The sequence below is a fragment of the Rattus norvegicus genome, chromosome 9 (genome assembly GCF_021556685.1).
Source record: "Rattus norvegicus strain SHRSP/BbbUtx chromosome 9, alternate assembly SHRSP_T2T, whole genome shotgun sequence".
Classification (NCBI taxonomy): domain Eukaryota; kingdom Metazoa; phylum Chordata; class Mammalia; order Rodentia; family Muridae; genus Rattus; species Rattus norvegicus.
Window position 1 is genome coordinate 71750651 of NC_141542.1, and position 19486 is coordinate 71770136.

At 42.9% G+C, this 19486-nt stretch overlaps 2 protein-coding genes across 4 annotated transcripts; one reads left to right on the forward strand and one right to left on the reverse strand.

The window, feature by feature from the left end:
- Positions 1-3543: 3543 nt before the first annotated feature.
- Hspd1 (heat shock protein family D (Hsp60) member 1) lies at positions 3544-14231 on the reverse strand. Of its 3 annotated transcripts, none has more exons than XM_087567498.1 (12): positions 14158-14231; positions 12948-13123; positions 10942-11194; positions 10104-10186; positions 9212-9307; positions 8125-8218; positions 7754-7922; positions 6882-6981; positions 6070-6315; positions 5065-5239; positions 4331-4509; positions 3544-4144 (listed from the first exon to the last, which is right to left on the reverse strand). In XM_087567498.1, the coding sequence occupies exons 2-12, from the start codon at positions 13119-13121 to the stop codon at positions 3992-3994; spliced, it is 1722 nt and encodes a 573-aa protein (XP_087423624.1). In that variant the 5' UTR covers positions 13122-13123; positions 14158-14231; the 3' UTR covers positions 3544-3991.
- Positions 14232-14292: 61 nt separating this feature from the next.
- Hspe1 (heat shock protein family E (Hsp10) member 1) lies at positions 14293-17382 on the forward strand. Its single transcript, NM_012966.1, is given in 4 exon segments — positions 14293-14566; positions 15201-15365; positions 16953-17042; positions 17232-17382. Coding segments are annotated over 4 exon segments (309 nt in total). The 5' UTR covers positions 14293-14563; the 3' UTR covers positions 17283-17382.
- Positions 17383-19486: the final 2104 nt, after the last annotated feature.

The following is a 19486-nucleotide window of genomic DNA, read 5'->3' on the forward strand; positions in this document are numbered from 1 at the left end:
GGGAGGAGATGTCATTTTTTTTTTTCACTGTGTACTCACTGGTACATTGCTCATGATCCAATAAAAATAAGTAAAAACTCAAGCCATGCTCATGCAAGCAATCTTAAACTCGGGGTCAACAAAACAACAAAAAAACCAGAACAACTTGTATAGAAGAGCTTATGGGAATGAGAGGGTAATACATGTGTGAAATTGTCCCAAAAAGAAAAGTATGGGGCAGGGGTAGAGGAATCCAGGAAAGACAGGGTGTGCCATGTACACGTGTCTTGTCCCAGTCTTACTGTACTGCAAAATTCTGTTCTTACTCAGTTTCCTTTTTAGGAGTCTTTGGACAATGCCTTGGAAATGCCCTTGTTACCATGTGTGAGAGTTGCTCATGTGTGATAAGCATTCAGTAAATATAAAGTGAATCTAAAACCTCTGTGTGTGTGTGTGTGTGTGTGTGTGTGTGTGTGTGTGTGTGTTTAAAGGCAGTCCCGTCCACCTCCCAGGTTCTATCTACATAAAACCTGGAACTCGCTCTGTATCTCAGGATGAGCTTGAACTCCTTCCTGGTCCTCCTGCTTTTGCCTCCATGCTGGGATTATAGGCCTGAATCATACCTGGTTTATGCAGCAGAGGGGTTCAGGGCTTGCCAAGTGAGTTAAAAGAATTCTAATGAGCACTTGGGAGGAAGTTCTAGACCAATGAGGGCTACATATAAGACACTGACTCAAAAAAAACAAAAAACTAATCATACATTAAAATTAAATTGCAAATCTAAACCAGGTGTGATAGTGCATGCCTTTAATCTAAGCAGTCAAGCAGGCAGAGCCAGGGGGATCTTAATACGTTCCAGATCAGCTAAGCTGCATAGTGAGACCAGTCTCAATAAAAATGCAAGCCTAGGGGCTGGGGATTTAGCTCAGAGGTAGAGTGCTTGCCTAGCAACCGCAAGGCCCTGGGTTCGGTCCCCAGCTCCGAAAAAAAGAACCAAAAAAAAAAAAAAATGCAAGCCTAATACATTAAATCTTCTCATATGTCTTAAATATTTTTGAGGCAGAATCCTGATTATGAAGGTAGCCAACATTTGTGTGTAGATAGGGTATGTTTCTTTTGTGATAAAACACCACAACCAAGGCAGTTTACAAATAAAACATTTAATTGGACTTCAATAACAAATCTGGAAATAGAGCAGCAGAAGCAGCAGAAGCAAGCAGGAAACATCGAATACAGTGGGCACTGCATGTAGCTTTTGAAACCTCAAAGCACATCCCCAGTGGCATGCTGCTTCCAAAAAGACCATACCTAATCCTTTTTACAGTTTCACCAACTGGGGACCTTTTTTTAAAAATTTTTTTTAATTAATTTTTTTACAGTTCAGTTGTTATCTCCCTCCCAGTCAGTCTGCCCTCCCACAGTTCCTCACTTACCACGTTCCTCCTCTCCATAGGATGTCCCCACCCACACCCATATCCACCAGGCCAGACCTCTCCACTGTCTGGGGCCTCAAGTCTCTTAAAGGTTAGGCCCAGTGCTCTGCTGTGTCAGGGGCCTCAGTGTCAGATCTCAGGGGTCACGGTTAGTTGAGGCTGCTGGGGCCACTCTTATTCAAGCCACCAGTTACTAGTTTACCTGTGCTTAGTGCAAGAAAGGTTGGCTTTGTAGGGCAGTTTTTATACCTTTCTGTGCATTGCAAGTGTCTGAGTTTCCTATTGGCTTAGATAAAAGCTTTTGGCTCAGTTTGAGAGTAGTCTATGATAAAGTCATGAAGAGTTTCAGGCAGTTGGTCACATTGTATCCCATAAGGAAGTTGAGACTGATAAAGCACAAGCTCAACTAGCTTTCTCTGTTTTCTATAGCCTGGGACCCAAGCCCAGAGATGATTCTGCACTGTCAGGGTGGTTTGTCCTCTTCTTAACCTAATCAAGAAAAAAGTCCCAAGGCACGCTGAGAGGTTTGTCTCCTAGTTGGTTGTAAAGCCTAACAAGTTGTTTTTGTTTCAGTTTTTGTTTTCATTTTTCTCTCCAAGACAGGATGGCTCTGTGTAACACTGGCTGTGCTAGAACTCAATTTGTAGACCAAGCTGGCCTCAAACTCGGAGGCCTGTGCCACCACTGACTTTTTCTTTTTGTTGTTTTGTTTTTTCATGTTAATATTAATCATCTCAGTGGGAGGGATTGGACTCAGTACCTTCAACCTTAGTTCACTGCAAGATTTCAAGATGATTTCTGTGTAGCCCTGACGGTCCTGTGATTAACTCTACAGACCATGTTGGCTTTCCATTCAGTGATGTCTCCTCACTGCTGGGATGAAAGGCATATGCCACACTGAGCTAAAAATAAACTTAAGTTTGATAATAAAAACTAAAGCTAGGCAATAGTGGCACATGTCTTCAATCCCAGTAATTGGGAAACAAAGATTTCTGTAAGTTTGAGGGAAGCATGGTCTACAGTCACTGGGACAGCAAGGGATACAAAGGGGTGAAAACCACCCAAACCAAAACCAACACAACCAAAAATCCCTTGCGCATTTCCTGTTACTTAATGGCTGACTTTGACCAGACTGTACATGCAGCTGAGATCGGGCCAGTCATTTACTTTGGAGGGATCTTGGTCCCACCCACATCTTATCTACCTGGGCTCTGCTAGTGGAAACACTCCCATTTTTTTCTGGACTCTGCAAGAGTGTGTTATCAAGATCCCTTTCCTCTTGGTTACTCACTTTTTAAGTAGATGCAAGTATATTTCCACAGCTAAACTAACTACAGAACTAGTGTTTGCTCCCTTTTCACTTCTGGCTATTTGGTCCATTTTGGAAATTTCCATCCTTTATTCAAATAAACACTTTGTGGAAATACAACCAGCTCTTACTTTCACAGAATGGCCAACAGATTGCAGACTGATACACTATTCCTGGTTCTCTGCATTCTGTTATCTTTAACAGGCCAACTTGGTTCTTTCACACCAAGGAATAAACAATCTTCACTGGGGTATTTGTAAAGTGAGATTTGGCAATTAAACCTCATACTGCATATTCATTTGATCTCTGGTAATTCTAGACTCACTTAAACTTCAAGTACTGAAGGCTGGCTACAATGCTATGTTGCCCATGAAGACTTTTTGCATTTTTACTATGGCGTAAACTTCAAAATAGTTTTGAATGTATATACTTGGGCATGTACACACCAAAGCCAGAGGACAATTTTGGGGAGTCTGGGTCTTTCATCAATTTACTAAATTGGCTAGCTCTCAGCCCCAGGGATCTTCTATCTTCAGCACTGGGAATCAAATTAAGATACTCTTGCTAACACAGCAAGAGGCCATCTCCCAGATTCTACAGAGGAAAGATTACATTCCCCTTTATGATCAGTTCTCAGTACTCAACAAACTAGTCAAGCTAAACCAGTGTTTTGCCTTCTGTAAAAACTCACAAAGCAATAATCCCATCTCCAAGTTAAAGTGACTATAGAATATAGGTGGACTGTTTCTATACACCCAACTGTGCTCCTCTGATTGACTTTCATTTCTCCCATCAAGACAACAGAAAGGCTAACACAACCAGGAACTTTAAACAAAATTTTATTACACAAAGGTTGTCACATAATTGGATACTTCTCTACTCTGTACACAATCATTCTCACCCTCCACAGAAAGGCTGCTTCTGAACTTCTCATGTGGTGACACAGCGCTACAGTCCTGATGCTAACAGAACAGTAGAGATGCCTCAGTGATTTAAGTTGAAAGCAGGACACTGGCTCTTGCACCCAGCATCAGGAATGTACAAATGTCTTTATTCAAAAATACAAAATAAATTATCTGTAGGCATGGACAATGACAGCAGTAAACCATTATGTATTGTCAAAGGAAACCAGTAACTGATGGTTACAGTGATCAGCCAGCCTTCTCTTCAGTCATTTTCTTCAGGTGACTTCTCTGAAGTTATTGGTGAGGAACCTGCCTTGAGCTTCCTGCCACAGTTCATTGATAAGGGCAAAGCACTATTCTAGGAGTTAGAACATGCCACCTCCCATACCCCCTCCCATTCCACCCATTGCACCCATTCCAGGGTCCTTCTCTTCTTTAGGAATTTCTGTCACTACAGCTTCGGCTGTAGTTAGCAGGGAGGCCACCCCAGCAGCATCCAGTAAAGCAGTTCTTACAACCTAGAAAAAAATTTAGTAAAACAATTAAAAATTAAAGAAAGGGGTTGGGGATTTAGCTCAGTGGTAGAGCGCTTGCTAGGCAAGGCCCTGGGTTCGGTCCCCAGCTCCGAAAAAAAGAAAAAAATTAAAGAAAACCATACACCAGAGAGCAAGTCATTCATTGTTTAGAAATGCTGATTTATTTACCTTTGTTGGATCAATGATTCCCTTTTCCACCATGTTCACAAAATCTCCAAGCATGGCATCATAGCCAACCTCTGAGGAACTCTGCAGAATTTTTTCAACTATCAAAGATCCTTCAACACCTGCATTCTTAGCAATCGTCATTGCAGGAATTTTAAGTGCTCTTTTAATAATTTCTATACCTACAAAGCAAACACATTTTCATGAACTTACTTTTGTTTTCCCTTTTTGGGGAACCAAAGATGGCTCAATGGTTAATGGTTTCTTTTTCAGAGGACCTGGTTTAATCCTTAGCACCAATGTAACTCCAGTTCCAAGCTATCTGATGACCCCATCTGGCCCTCAGAATACTGCATTTCTTTTTTTTTCAAATTTACTTATTATATATAACAACACTACAGCTGTCTTCAGACACACACAAGAGGGCATCAGATCTCATCACAGATGGCTGTGAACCACCATGTGGTTGCTGGGAATTGAACTCAGGACCTCTGGAAGAGCAGTCAGTGCTCTTAACCACTGAGCCATCTTTCCAGCCCCTCAGAATACTGCAAACACACAGCACACGAGACATGAGAGTAAAATGCACTCCCACACACACATAAAATAATTATAAAAATAAAAGTTTAGTAAGCAATCAGACATCCAATCCTACCATAGGTGAAACAATCCCCTGTAAAATGTGGTGCATTGCTAATTACCTCTCTGGCCACAAACTCATTTGAAAGAATCTTTACCTATCTTCTGATCTTCATTAGCAGGCTTTAATGAATCCAAGGCTGGGATGCACCGAAGTAGAGCACAGCCCCCTCCTAGAACAATGCCTTCTTCAACAGCTGCTCTTGTAGCATTGAGAGCATCTGTAACTCTGTCTTTCTTCTCATTCACTTCAACATCACTTGTCCCTCCAACCTAAAGATTAAATAAAAAATTCCAGGTAGTATGACCCTTCCCAGTCAATGATTACTTGAAGCCACCTGGATGGCAGACCTGAGCTGGGTACAGTGTCATAGTCACGACCCCAGCACTTGAGAGGGTAAGGCAGGTGGGTTATACCAACGGAGGCCTGCCTGGGTGACAGCAGAGTTCAAAACAAAAACAAAGAAGGAAGCAATTCTAGAGTAATAGGTTATAATGTATCCCCCTATCAAAACTTCCTACAACACAAGCTGTACTGCCCTGTGAGAATAGGATGCTAGCCAAGCAGAAGTGCACACCCCTTTAATCCCAGCACTTGGGAGGCAAAGGCAGCGATTTTCAGTTCAAAGCTAGCTTGGTCTACTAAGTGAGTTCTAGGACTGAAAATCCTGTCTACAGAGTTAACAGAGTGAGTTCCGAGACAGTCAGGGCTACACAGAGAAAAAGAGAAAAGGAAGCTGGGAAACTGGGCAGTGATAGACTGTTTGCATGACACAGCACAAGAATGGTTTCGGTCTCATGCATAATACCAGTAGGGGATAGATGCCTATTGATGACTCAGAAGGCCTAAGGATATGACCCAAGTGGGTCAAAGGGCTTGCTTGCTTCCTAAAAATCACTGCAAAGGTAGATGACCAACTGCTGAAAGTTGTCCCTTTACATGTGCCCCATGGAAAGTTGGTTATAGCACATGCAAAAACCAAAACAAACGAGCAACAAAAACTAAAGATTTGGGGAAAGGTCACTTAGTTACTATTGGTAAATACTAAAGAACCACTATCACCAGACTCAGCCTAAAATGTTTACCTGCAAGTCAGTCTTACCTTCAACACGGCTACTCCATCTGAGAGTTTAGCAAGTCGCTCGTTCAGCTTTTCCTTCTCATATTCACTAGTGGTGATGTCTAGCTGCTCAGTGATTTCTTGAATACGTTTTTCAATGTGAGCTTTGTCACCTTTTCCTTTCAAAAGCATGGCATCATCTTTGGTGACGATGACCTCTCCAACTTTCCCTAAATCATGAGCTTGAACATCTTCAAGATTTAGATTCAAACCCTCTTCTCCAAACACCTATAAAAACAATGTGCTGTTAGTGGCTTCCATTATACTAGGTTTATTACTATATGTCACAAATATTTTGTGTGGAAAAACAGCTTTTCAGGGCTAGTGAGATGTCTCAGCAGTCACAAGCACTGGAGAGCTATTCTACTCTTTCAGGTGTCCTGAGTTCAAATCCCAGCATCCATATGGCAGCTTACAACTGTCTATAACTGTAGTGCTATGGAACTGGATAAATGCCTTCTGGTATGCATACATCATACAAAACATGCAGACAAACACCCATATACATAAAGCTTAAAAATCCAGAGAAAGAAATGCTATTTTTCCACTGGTATATCAGAACAAAGTCTAAATAAAATCACTTACACAAATTAGTTTTAAATTTTGAGAAGAACTTTTAATCATGTCCATTCTCAGGCCAGGCTCAGCAAGTTAGAAGTGAGACCTTAATCCAACCCGTGTTCCAAATATCCAATAGAAAGAAACAGCCCCATCTATTTGTGAAGTATACATTGTATTTACGATCTGGAAGTATAAACAACACTGAGCAAAGCAGTATGACAAGGTTTACTTACCGCACCACCAGTAGCGATAGCCATATCTTTAAGCTGGTTCTTCCTGTTGTCCCCAAACCCTGGAGCTTTGACTGCTACAACCTGAAGACCAACTTTTAGCCTGTAAAGAACATTTAACTGCATAAGATGTAAACCAAAGGGGGAATTGGGAAAAAGCATCTAGTTTAGTCCCTGGTAAGTTCTAGGTCTACATGACTGTACAGACCCTACTCTTTTCCTTCAACTTCTGGTCTTAAAAAAGATGAGATGGGGACCTCTACTCATCTAAATTTGTTTCAACCTGATTCCCTTCTTAAAGAAATGCTGCTCTTACATTGCAGACACAGTTGGGCATTAGTGCTAAGCACACCAGTGTTAAAAAGACATGTAGGAGGGGTTGGGGATTTAGCTCAGTGGTAGAGCACTTGCCTAGCAAGTGCAAGGCCCTGGGTTCAATCCCCAGCTCCGAAAAAAAGGAAAGAAAAAAAGAGAAAGAAAAAAAAAGAAAAAAAGACATATGTAGAGCTGGAGAGATGGCTCAGTGGTTGAGAAAACTGACTGCTCTTCCAGAGGTCCTGAGTTCAAATCCCAGCAACCACATGGTGGCTCACAACCATCTGTAATAAGATCTGATGCTCCCTTGTGTAATTATATATAATAAATCTTAAAAAAAAAAAAAGACATATGTATAGTTTTCTCTGGGAAGCTGTGGGAGGCACAGGCTCAAGAATTATGTGCATTTGAGACCAGCTAGAGATAGACTCATAATGCATAGAGCACTACATCATATATACTACAGCTCTAAGACACACAAGCAAAATGTGGAATTTCAAAAAGCAAAAGAAATTACCTTCTATCTAAAAATATATAAACCCAATCCATTTATCTATTACCTGTTCAAAACCAGTGTGCTAAGAGCTTCTCCATCAACATCTTCAGCAATTATGACCAAGGGCTTCCGGTGAGCATTGGCAATTTCAAGAGCAGGTACAATGGACTGAACACTAGAAATTTTCTTTTCACTCAACAAAACATAGGCATCTTGGAATTCACATTTTTGACCTATATAAATACAATGAGCAGTAAAACAATTTACTTCCACAATGAGACCAGTAACTCATGTTCTTCTTCATTTACCAAACCATTAATGTTTAAACATCACAGTTTTTACTTATTGCATCAGCCATACCCACTACCCACAGCTGACAGTAAGTTAGCAGCTTAGAGCATATTGTGACGACTTCACTTGTGGATGGGCTCTTACCTTTTGATGTGTTAATAAAATATGGGGAAATATATCCTCTATCAAACTTCATGCCTTCAATAATTTCTAGCTCATCATTCAGGGTTTTTCCATCCTATAAAATTAAAGAAACAAAACTTGGTCAGCTAAACCTAAAGATGGCTCAAGGGTTAAGAACATTTGCTATTCTCTTTTTTTTCTAAAGATATACTTATTTTATATATTTTACATACTCTTATCAGCATATACACCTGTGTGCCAGACCAGGGCACTATATCCCGTTTTAGATTGCTGTGAGCCACCATGTGGTTGCTAGAGATTGAACTCATGATCTCTGGAAGAGCAACCAGTGTTCTTAATCACTGAGCCATCCAGCTTTCCAGCCCCATTTGCTTTTCTTGAATAGAATTGGGTTTTGTGCACCTACATGATGGTTCTCAACTCAGTTCCTAGGATTCTGCTGTTTCTTCTGGACTCCAAGGTGCACATACATGTGCAAACAAACACTCATAGATAGAAAAAATCTCTTAAAAGAAACACAAGCCTAATTTGGACTATCTATACAGTGAGACCCTGTCTCAAAAACATGACTACACAATGAGACCCTGTCTCAAAAACATGACTACACAATGAGACCCTGTCTCAAAAACATAAGCCAACATTTGAAATTACATACCAAATTAGCAAGAGATGACACAGGCATAAGGGACTCAACATGGAAATGCTGCAGTGTACCTCTAACTGCACTCCCACAAAAATTCAAGCCACTAACTAAAGTTGAGCTCAGGAACCCATGCCTTTAATCCTCAGAAAGAAGAGATGACAGAGGGATGCCATCTCTCTAAGGTTGAAGCCTAGAGTTCCCAGACAGCCAGGATTAGAGGCTCCATTCTATTTACAGCTAGCAGAGAGCTAATTATTTAAGTTAGATGAACTCATTGTAGGGGGCAAATATTCAGACTAATAGTGAGCATATACTCAATACAGATGTTAAGACAAAGGAATGAATTGTACTGACACAAACAAGAGATTCAAGTTTTTATTTGGAAAATAGGTTACAGACACCCCATTGAAGATATTATCAAAACATATCAAATCCCATACTTGCCTTCACTGTGATGACACCCTTTCTTCCAACCTTCTTCATTGCATCAGAAATGATGTTCCCAATGTCTTTGTCTCCGTTTGCAGAAATTGTAGCAACCTGAAATAACCAAGTTACTTCAAAATCAAATGGTAAGATTAATATTTTCAACTTTCTTCCCCTTTGACACTCTAAACTGATTATTTTACAGTTAATAGTTTTTTTTTAAAATAGAATTGATTATTTAGGGCATGAGGATGGGTAGTAAAGACAGAGAAAGGCAGAAGAAAGGTAGAGCCCGACCATGAGCACGTGGGGAGTGGGGAGGGGACTGGAGAGAAGGGGAAAGGAGCAAGGGGACAGAGCAAGGAAGAGAGCAAGAGGGCCAGTTGTTAGTTTTAAATGGAGCTACACCCTCATTCCTCCATTATCTGACACATTAAGAATAAACTAAAACTAAAGAGGTGGAGAGATGCCTCAGTGGTTAAGATGACTTACTGTTCGGGCCAGCACCTACACCAGAGTGGCTGGCAACTGTCTCTTAACTTCCTCTTATGGGTTCATGCATGCATATGGTGCACCCACACACACCCAGGCACATACATATAAAAAACACTTGTCTACTATGCTTCAAGGACTAGGTTTGAACCCATATAGTACAGGGTACATTGATATCACCTAAGAATATCTTCACAAATAACACAAATCTTATTTACAGCACCGTAAAACTAAAAAAGAGTAAGATCTAACAGTGATGGGGCAAGCACTCTGGAAGCAGAGGAATTTGAGTTCAAGGTCAGCCTGATCTATACGTTTAATTCCAGGATAGTCATGGCTACAAAGACAAACCCAAATCCTGTCTTGGAAAACCAAAAGATCAAAATTAATTCTTTTCAACACGAAATAAAATCCTTACCTGAGCAATTTCTTCAGGGGTTGTCACAGGTTTAGATTGTTTCTTAAGTTCAGCAATTACAGCATCAACAGCCAACATCACACCTAGTTCAAGAATGTATGTTACTACAATGCTTATCATGGTCCCCAAGCTAAGAATTACAGATTCCTTCTAACGATCACATGCAACCTCTCATGTCAGCACTCTCCCAACTGCACCAAACAACACAGTATGCATTCAATCAATCATTTAGACTGAAAACCAACATTTTGAAAAGCTTGACCTAGATGTTGCATGGTGGCTCACACATGTAATCCCAGGACCCAAGAGACTGAGACAGAATGGCTAAAAATTTGAGACCTGCATGGATTATATAGGGAACCATGTCAGGGAAGGCTAAAAAGGAGACCTAATCAAAACAAGAAAAGATAGTTTCAGAATTCTCACTACTTAGGGCTGCAGGGATGGATCAAAGGTTAAGTAATACTACAGGGCCTTGGGCCATGGGTGGTAGTGCCCACATTTAACCCCAGCACTCAGAAAGGAGAAGCAGTCAGATCTATTTGAAGCTAACTAGCCAGGTCTACAAAGTTACCAAGCGTGTCCAGGACAGCCAGGGATATACCGAAAGCCCTGTATTTTCACTTCCATTAAATAAGTTAAAAAACAAGGTGTGGAAGATGGTCTAGGGAGTAAAAGTACTGGACCCACAAGCCTGAAGGCCTCAGTTCAATCTTGGAAATCCACATAAGTAAGGAAAGGGCAACTCTACCAAGAACATACACAAACTCTACAACAAAAAGGACAAAGATGAAGATGTAGAATTCTTTACAGCATAGGATCAAGGACAAACTCTTACCTCTCCGGATTTCCACTGGATTAGCCCCTTTGCTGATCTTCTCAAAGCCCTCCTTGGCAATAGACCGTGCCAGAACAGTGGCAGTGGTGGTGCCATCCCCAGCCTCTTCATTTGTGTTATTGGCAACATCCTGAACAAGCTTAGCTCCGATATTTTTGTATTTATCCTTTAAATCAATTGACTTTGCAACAGTGACCCCATCTTTTGTTACTTTGGGACTTCCCCAACTCTGTTCAATAATCACTGTTCTTCCCTATAGTGACAAAAAAAAAAAATATCAACCCTTAAAGATAATCCTTGAAGTTGTCATTGTTAACAATCCTGCAACACGAACCTCAAAGCCAAGTTAATCAACCATCTTAGGTGTATAGACAAAATGAACACTACTCATGTGCCCTGGAGTCTAACTTTGACTGAGGCACAACAGGAATTCCCTGGAACTAACAGATGCTACCTATAAAACAAGAAAACACAGATCCCAGGACATTCTTCACATCGTTTGTACTTGAGTTTGGCTATGAACTGGGTTTGTTTTCTGAGACAGGGTTCTTCTGTGCAGCCATGGCTGTCCTCAAACTCACAAAGCACAAAGATCTACTTGCCTCTGCCTCCTGAAGGCTGGGACCAGAGGCAAGAACCACTCACTAATGCCCTGCTTATCAAAAACATGTTTTGCTTTAAAATTCATTCACTAAATATCAGCCAGTAAGATAATAATGGGCTCTTCTGGTTCACTCAATAAAAACTTCAAATATGGCAACGACGGTATTGGCAACTTTTGGATTTGAACCAAGCTTCTATTCTGTCTTGAGCTATGTAAACAGTACTTAAAGATGCAGGGCTTTTTGTTGTTTTGTTTTTCAAGACAGGATTTCTCTTATAGCCATGGCTTTCAGATCCACCTGCCTGAGCCTCCTGAATGCTGGGATTATGCAGTTCTTTAGATCAGTCTAGTATCAATTTAAAATGACCTCACTGTATCCAATGATGTCCTCAAAGTACTATAGCTCCCTATTCAGCCACTTAAATGTGTGATCCCAGCCTCTGATCTTAGCAGTGCTCAAGTTCAAGGCTGACTTGGCCAGCTATGGTTAGAGACCTTGTCATAATAAAAACACACTGGGTGAGTAGAATACTGAATTCCTACGCTGGAGATGTGAGGATAGCCTTGCCACAAGGGCGTTAGAAGCCAGACTAAACTAGTGAGACTCAAAAACCCAAAACTAGACAAATCTTTGCAATGTGATAATTGCAGAAACCATGAGGTATGTACAATGTAGAGATGAATGGGAGACCACAAAGTTTTTCCCAAAGGGCAAGTAAAAAGAGTCTGACAATGTGTTGCAGAAGCAGGTAGATGATCTCTTTGAGTTCCAGGACAGCCTAGGCTACCAGAGAAATGCTATCTTGAATAAAACAAACAAAAGACCCAAACAACAAAGCTCATAAAGTTAAGTAAAGACAGCTTGGTGGTAATAGTACAGGCTCCTCTTCCAAAGGGCCAAGTCAGTTCCCAGAACCTTGGCACCCTGGCAGACATAAATGCAGGCAGAATAAAATGCATATAAAAATACGGACACCTTTAAAGTAATGATTCTACACTAGTGCATTTGCCTTTTATGTTGGAAATTTCAGCGTTCAGTGAACGCTCACATTACAGCTATGCACTTGAGTTATTAGAGTGGAGTTGTACTTTCCCCTCTATACCCTCTAACTACTGGGATGGGATCCAAAATTTAATGCAAGCATGCACACAGTCATGACTCTGGTTTGAAAATCTTCCTTGAGCTGTTACTATTACATCACAACGCACAGAAGTCTCCCAAATCGACTGAAGCAGCAGTAAGGACACCGTCGTAGAATGACCAACTAACAAACCTAAATAACACCCCCCAAACCACTAAGTTGTACCACATGCAAATCAGATACTCACAAAACTCGATTACAAAATGCTGTCTTGCAGCTACAGAACACTATTCTTTAACACGACATAAGTATACTGGTACCTTTGGCCCCATTGTAACAGCTACAGCATCGGCTAAAAGGTCTACACCTTGAAGCATTAAGGCTCGAGCATCCGCACCAAATTTTACATCTTTGGCATAGGCCCGAGTGAGATGAGGAGCCAGTGCCCGAGACACTGGTCTCATCTGGCGAAGGACTGTGGGTAGTCGAAGCATTTCTGGGGAAAGAAAAAAAGTATCACTACAAACTTGTCCAACGGTGCTTCAAAATATGGTGGCTAGATTGGAGTTCTGCTGTTCTCTGCTAACGGCGCTGCAGATTCAGGACATAATCTGTTAACCAACTGATCATGGAGGCTGCCCCCATGCCTGACCTACAGCACTAGCACAAAGCACACGAAACCACCTCCCCATGGCCACCCCCTCCTGCCCTCTCGAGTTAATCTTTCACTGCCAAAACGGCCTTGGAAGCAGATCCACTCCGAAAAGTGTCTGAAAAAAAAAGTTGGTGTAAGCAGGCAGGTTCTAAATGCAAGTGCCTAGAGAATCACAGAAGTACTAATGACGGTGCAAAACCCTCTAAGGAGAGTGTCGCCCGCCAGGCATCCACCCGGAGCTACAGTAGCACAGCAGCAAGCAAGGCCGGAGGAAAAGGGCCCTAGCTCAGCGCAGCCGCGCAGCCCCACGTGTCTTCTCGACCAGGAGCCCCGAGCAAGGTCAAAGTGAAGGCGCCGGATCACCGCGGCCACAGCGGACTAGAGGACCGCGACCACCCTCCGATAGAGCCCTACAGTGCGCCAGGCGCAGATGGAACCACAGGGCCCAAGTTGCTCCCACCCTAGCCCGCCCTTGCTCCCGCGCTTAGCCTAGGTCGCGTGGTGCCCGCCGCACGTGATGAAAGCAGTATGGCCCTACTGGGCCTGAACAAGTGAACCGAGCCTGCGGCGTCGCTGACAGACTTATCCCCCAGCCCTCCGTGCTCGGTCCGCGCTGCAAGCAGGCCCACGAGCACCGGGCCGCCGTGCACGCCGAGGCCGCGTACCTGCGGGGCGGCGGCGGAAGAGCACGAGGCGAGGCAGGCCGTCTGCGGCGAGTGAGGGACCCAGCACTGGGCGCGCACCGCAATGAGCCCGAGTCCCCTCCCTCCCCGGCCCCGCCCCGCGGCCCCGCGTGCGCGCGCGCGCGCGCCCCACTTCTCCCACGCCCCGGCCCTGCAATCTGCATGCGACGCGCGCGGCCCCGCCCTCCTTACCTGAGCGGCCTCAGCCCCGTGGCCTCAGCACTCTCCCGCCGCCGTACACTGGTTCCTGGGCCGCGCTCGGTTCTAGAACCTTCCGGAAGGCCCCGCGCTTTTCGTGGGTGAAAGGTCAAGTGGCGTCATTTCCGGGAGGGGCTTGTTCTTTCACCTCAGCGGCCGACCTGGAAAAGCCTAGAAAGTGCTCCCCTTTTCTTCCGCCTCCGGCTACCCGCATCGGCCGCCTGCGCGGAGTCCTGGCCACCAATCGGCGCGCGCGCTGGAGTGGCCGCCTTCTCTCACGCTAAGGGGCTGAGTGCGCCTGCGCGCTGCGCTGTCTTTTCACGTGTCCTGAGCCGGCCCACGGGAGTCTCCTTGCAGCAGGAGTCCGAGTGCAGAGTCCGGAGCTGCGGCGGCGTAAGTCATGGTGAGTGTCTCGTGGCTGGCAGGCCGACGGATCCAGTTCGGCCTGCGGCCCACGGCGAGCCCATGTGCGCTTTGGGACTAGCAGGACAGGACAGGGGTCCACTCAGTGTCCAGCGACCTCCCGTTGCTCTACAGAAGCGAGGCCTATCCGACCCTTTCTCCACCACGGCTTTTCTGCACGCACGTGTGCGGCAGGCGTCTGGAGCAGGGGGCGGGCGCCCGGGTACATACTCAGAAGCCCACCTGCCCTGGCACGGCCTAGGTGAATGAGTCCTATGTTGGAGAAAGAGTAAGATCGGGGCTTAAAAATTGACACCACTCCCCTGTTACTCGAGTTTGAAAAAAAAATCTAAAGGAAAAATATTTGACCTTGGAAAAGACCAAGGTTGCGATTGCTGATGAGCAATGAAGACCCCCGCCCCCCACACACTCACAACAGACAAGGAAATGAAAATCAACTTGGCTTATATGGAGTGAACATTGAAGGGTATATTCTAAAGATACACTTGAGTTTTCTTGTCATTTTGGAAGGCTTTGACCTATTGGGAGTTAAGGTTTGCAGTGGTATTTATTAACTTCGTCTCCTGACACTTCGAACTTAATTACTGTCTGTTTGAACACATTTCTCTCCACAGGCTGGACAAGCTTTTAGGAAGTTTCTTCCGCTATTTGACAGAGTATTGGTTGAAAGGAGTGCCGCTGAAACTGTGACCAAAGGTGGCATTATGCTTCCAGAAAAGTCTCAAGGAAAAGTATTGCAAGCAACGGTCGTGGCTGTGGGATCAGGCGGGAAAGGAAAGGTAACCCGGAGCTCCTAGAGTGGTACAGAATTTTATGTGTGATGTGGAAGGAGAGGAATTGGTTTGTTAATTAAAAAGTTAATTAAAATGGCAAGGTTTTTTTGGAAGTAATTTCAAGTTAGATTTCAATTCACGAAGAACCTCGCATTCAGGAAAACAATTTTAGAATTGTTTTATATTTCTAAGGAATGACAGGGACTGTAAAAAGGCAGAGGGTATTTGAGTGTATGACTGTATGTGCACATGTCTGTATGATGTGTTGCAGGGCCATCTCCACCTTACTCTTTTGGGGTAAAGTCGTGTTGAACTAGTCTGGTTTCTGGCCTGAGCATGTTGGGGGTTACATCCTTTTTACTATAGTGTTGGGATCCCAACTTGGGTTCCCATACTTTGATAGCAAGTCTCTTTACCCACTGAGCTAATTCAGCAGTGCCCCACACTACAGATTAAAAAGTGCCTGCCTTGATAGTGCCTCATGCCTCTGGCCCAGGTTCTTTGGAGGCCAAGGCAAGTGGATTATAGAGCCTTGTAGGCCAACAGGAGGTACAGGACGAGACCATATCTCAAAGTAAAACAAAACCTCACAAAATGAAATACCTCTGTAGTGGGTTGGGGATTTAGCTCAGTGGTAGAGCGCTTGCCTAGCAAGCGCAAGGCCCTGGGTTCGGTCCCCAGCTCTGAAAAAAAAAAAGAAATACCTCTGTAGTTATTTTGTAGCCTACTCTTCAAATTTTAAATAGACAGAAGATCATACAAGTAGATAAACCCAGGGGTCTTTTCAGAATTGAAGGAGGTATTTAATAAGGCACAAAACTAATTCTAGCACAGGTACAGTGCTGAGTGAGGGGGATCCAGAATTAATGGCCAGTCAGTTTTTACATAGACCCCATCACCCCACTCCCGTTCCCCAAAAGCAAGGGTGCGGTGATGGGTGGAGGAGCCTGACTGTTGGCTTAGCCCAGACACTGAAATCATCCTACACCATTTCGAGTTTTAGTTGGCCTACTTGAGAAAGGAGGTGAACTACTCTGGGTGTTCTTCACTTAACTAAACCGCTAGAGTATGGGGGAGTGGACATTCTCCTTCAGTCTCTGACCAAGTCTGTGTCTTGACAACAAGGACATTAAGTCAATAAATGTATATTAAATGGAGAAAAGTAATGCCAAATTTTTGTTTGTTGAAGTCATACATGACCATTTGCTGTCTAGTGTAACAAGCTGCTTTACTTCCCTTGGTCTTCAGGGTGTGTTAATATTTAACAGTAAAAAGTTAGCCAACCTTAGCTGCCCACTGAAAGGCATCTCTGTCATATAGTAACTACAGTGATGCTTATATTATGAAGGTCTACATTTAATGTAGGTAAGGTCTATATTGCTTAACCACTAATTAGGTACCTGCCAGCATACTGGTTTGAGCACATTTTACAAATTTAGTGACTTAAAAGTTACAGTTTTAATGTGATTAATGCCTATAATTAACACAAACCTGAGGCAGGAGGCTCCTGGTGTACATACTGAAACAAAAACTTTAATGTGTATCTAGTGAACAAGACAGACATCTTTGCTAACAAGTGTCTGTTTTCATCAGGGTGGAGAGATTCAGCCTGTCAGTGTGAAAGTTGGAGATAAAGTTCTTCTCCCAGAATATGGAGGCACCAAAGTAGTACTAGACGACAAGGTAAGTAAAGCTAATGATTTAAAATCAGTTTAGGGGCTGGGGATTTAGCTCAGTGGTAGAGGGCTTGCCTAGGAAGTGCAAGGCCCTGGGTTCGGTCCCCAGCTCCGAAAAAAAAAAAAAAGAACCAAAAAAAAAAAATCAGTTTATATTTGTTATTACTATCTTAATCAGTGGTCTCTTTATTCACAGGATTACTTCTTATTTAGAGATGGCGACATTCTTGGAAAGTATGTCGACTGAAATCACTGTTGAAATGGTGTCACATGAAGCTGCCCATTCCACTGATATTCTGAACTATTTCATCATGTAAATAATTTCCATGCCTCCCTTTTATAATAAACGGATGATGCCTAAACTGACAGCCATTGTCTCTGAAATTTAGTTTCACTGTACTGTTACAAACATTTCCAAATAAATAATATAAATGAGTGGACAGTCTGGTAATTTAAGGTGCTTTGCTTCAAGTAAGCTACAGAGTTAAAGAGTTATGAGAAATAATGGATTTTCTAGGTAAATGATCTTTCAGGATGAATTTGGCATTATTACATAGATGAATGGGGACTTACACTTAGGTACTGTCTTAGTTTATATTCTATTCCTGTGATAACTGCTGACGAAGAGCTACTCTGAGAAGAAAGTTTATCTCAACTTCAAGGAAACTTACAGGAAACCATGGGCAGGGGCTAAAGCAAAGAGCATGGACCTAGGCTGTTACAGCTTGCACCCTTCTCAGCCTGCTTTCTTACACAGCCCACTGCCACCTACCCAGGGGTGGCATGACCCAGAGATGCTTCCTACATCCATCATTCAGATTCTGTACCATCAGCTCTCCTGTGGGCCAATCTAATAAAGGCATTTTCTCAATTGCAACTTCATACAGTTCCTGGGTGACCCAAGCTTGTGTAAAATTGGCAAAATGGAACCTGAACAGAAAGTAAAGTTAGCAGCATTGTAAACAAAAGAACGTGTGGTACAATTCCTCTGGTTACAGAGATGGGGGGTCCTTAACTTTTTATTTCCTGAGCATGTCTTAATTTCCAAATCATACACAAAATTTAAATTAGCACGGGGCCAGGCAAAGATGCCACATGCCTTTATTTAGTTCCTGCACTCGGGAGGCAGAGAAGCCTGTGAGTGCAAGGCTAGCCTGGTCTACAGAGCTAGGTCTAGGAAGCCAGGGCTACACAGGAAAACCCTGTCTTGGAAAGAAAAGAAGCCAGAAGAATTGCTACTAGAGGAGCCAGGACCCATATTTGGCTTACAGAAGCTGGATGGTAGCCCATTCCAGGGCCTTCAGGCCCTGCCTATGTGTATGTGGTACACTAACAAGCAACATTCATGAATAAATCTAAAATCCAATACAAGGTAATTACAAAATACTGGGGGTTTTTTTGTGGTTAGCACTACTCCCAGAAATGGTTTTGTTGTTCCCAGGATCTAGTATGGCCTCTTGTATGCTAGAGAAGCATTCTGCCCCTAAGATAAACTTCTAGAGTTCCATTGAATGCAGTTAATTTCAGAATAAGAGGACATAAATCATGACTCCTTATGTGACCTTCAAAATGTATGTGGATATTAACATGCTTAGTGCTTTTGATAGGCCAAGGTCTAATTACCAAACTTAGAATATGAACTTCTTAGGAATCCACGTGGGTCATTTATACTCTGCCTCAGCCATAGCTAACAGTGTACTTGGAAATTAATCTTGTTAGCTGGCCTGGAACTTGTGTTTAGACCAGGTGGGACTTAAGGTCTGTTTATGTATTCTGAGTTCTAGTTTAAAGATGTGTGTGATTATGTCTAACTTCCTTTGGGTTTGTTTTTTTTTTTTGTTTTTTGTTTTTTTCTTTTCTTTTTTTTTTTTTTGGAGATGGGGAATCAAACCCAGGGCCTTGCGCTTGCTAGGCAAGCGCTCTACCACTGAGCTAAATCCCCAACTCCATAACTTCCTTTGTTTTACCAGTCAGACTTTGTTCTCTTTATTTTCCTGTTGGGCAAAAGCAGCTGATCTGAAACACTAGCCCACATTCTCAATGCAGTGTTCTTTGAGACAGTGGTTCACTATGTAGACCAAATAGAGGCCTCAGCCTCCTTGAGTGCTTGGATTATAGGTGTTAATACACACCTGGCTCAACCTGAATTCCTCCTTTCAAAGTTCATTCTTATATATTCTTATATATCTTATATTACCAATATAATCTCATAAAATTATTCCTTTAAGAATTATACTAAGCTGGAGAGATGGCTCAGTGGTTAAGAGCACTGACTGCTCTCCCAGAGGTCCTGAGTTCAATTCCCAGCAACCACATGGTGGCTCAACCATCTGTAATGAGATCTGATGCTCTCTTCTGGTGTGTCTGAAGATAGCTACAGTGTACTTCTATATAATAAATAAATAAATCTTAAAAAAAAATAAAGAATTATACTAGTCAAGTAACACAGGA

What these genes read in the sequence shown, in the direction of transcription:
- Hspd1 (XM_087567498.1), bottom strand. Translation starts at nt 13,121, where the DNA reads ATGCTTCGACTACCCACAGTCCTTCGCCAGATGAGACCAGTGTCTCGG. An exon ending in CTGTTACAATGGGGCCAAAG is followed by an intron (nt 11,195 to 12,947) that starts GTACCAGTATAC and finishes TTGTCACTATAG; the next exon opens with GGAAGAACAGTGATTATTGA. An exon ending in AGCACACTGGTTTTGAACAG is followed by an intron (nt 6,982 to 7,753) that starts GTAATAGATAAA and finishes TGTTCTTTACAG; the next exon opens with GCTAAAAGTTGGTCTTCAGG.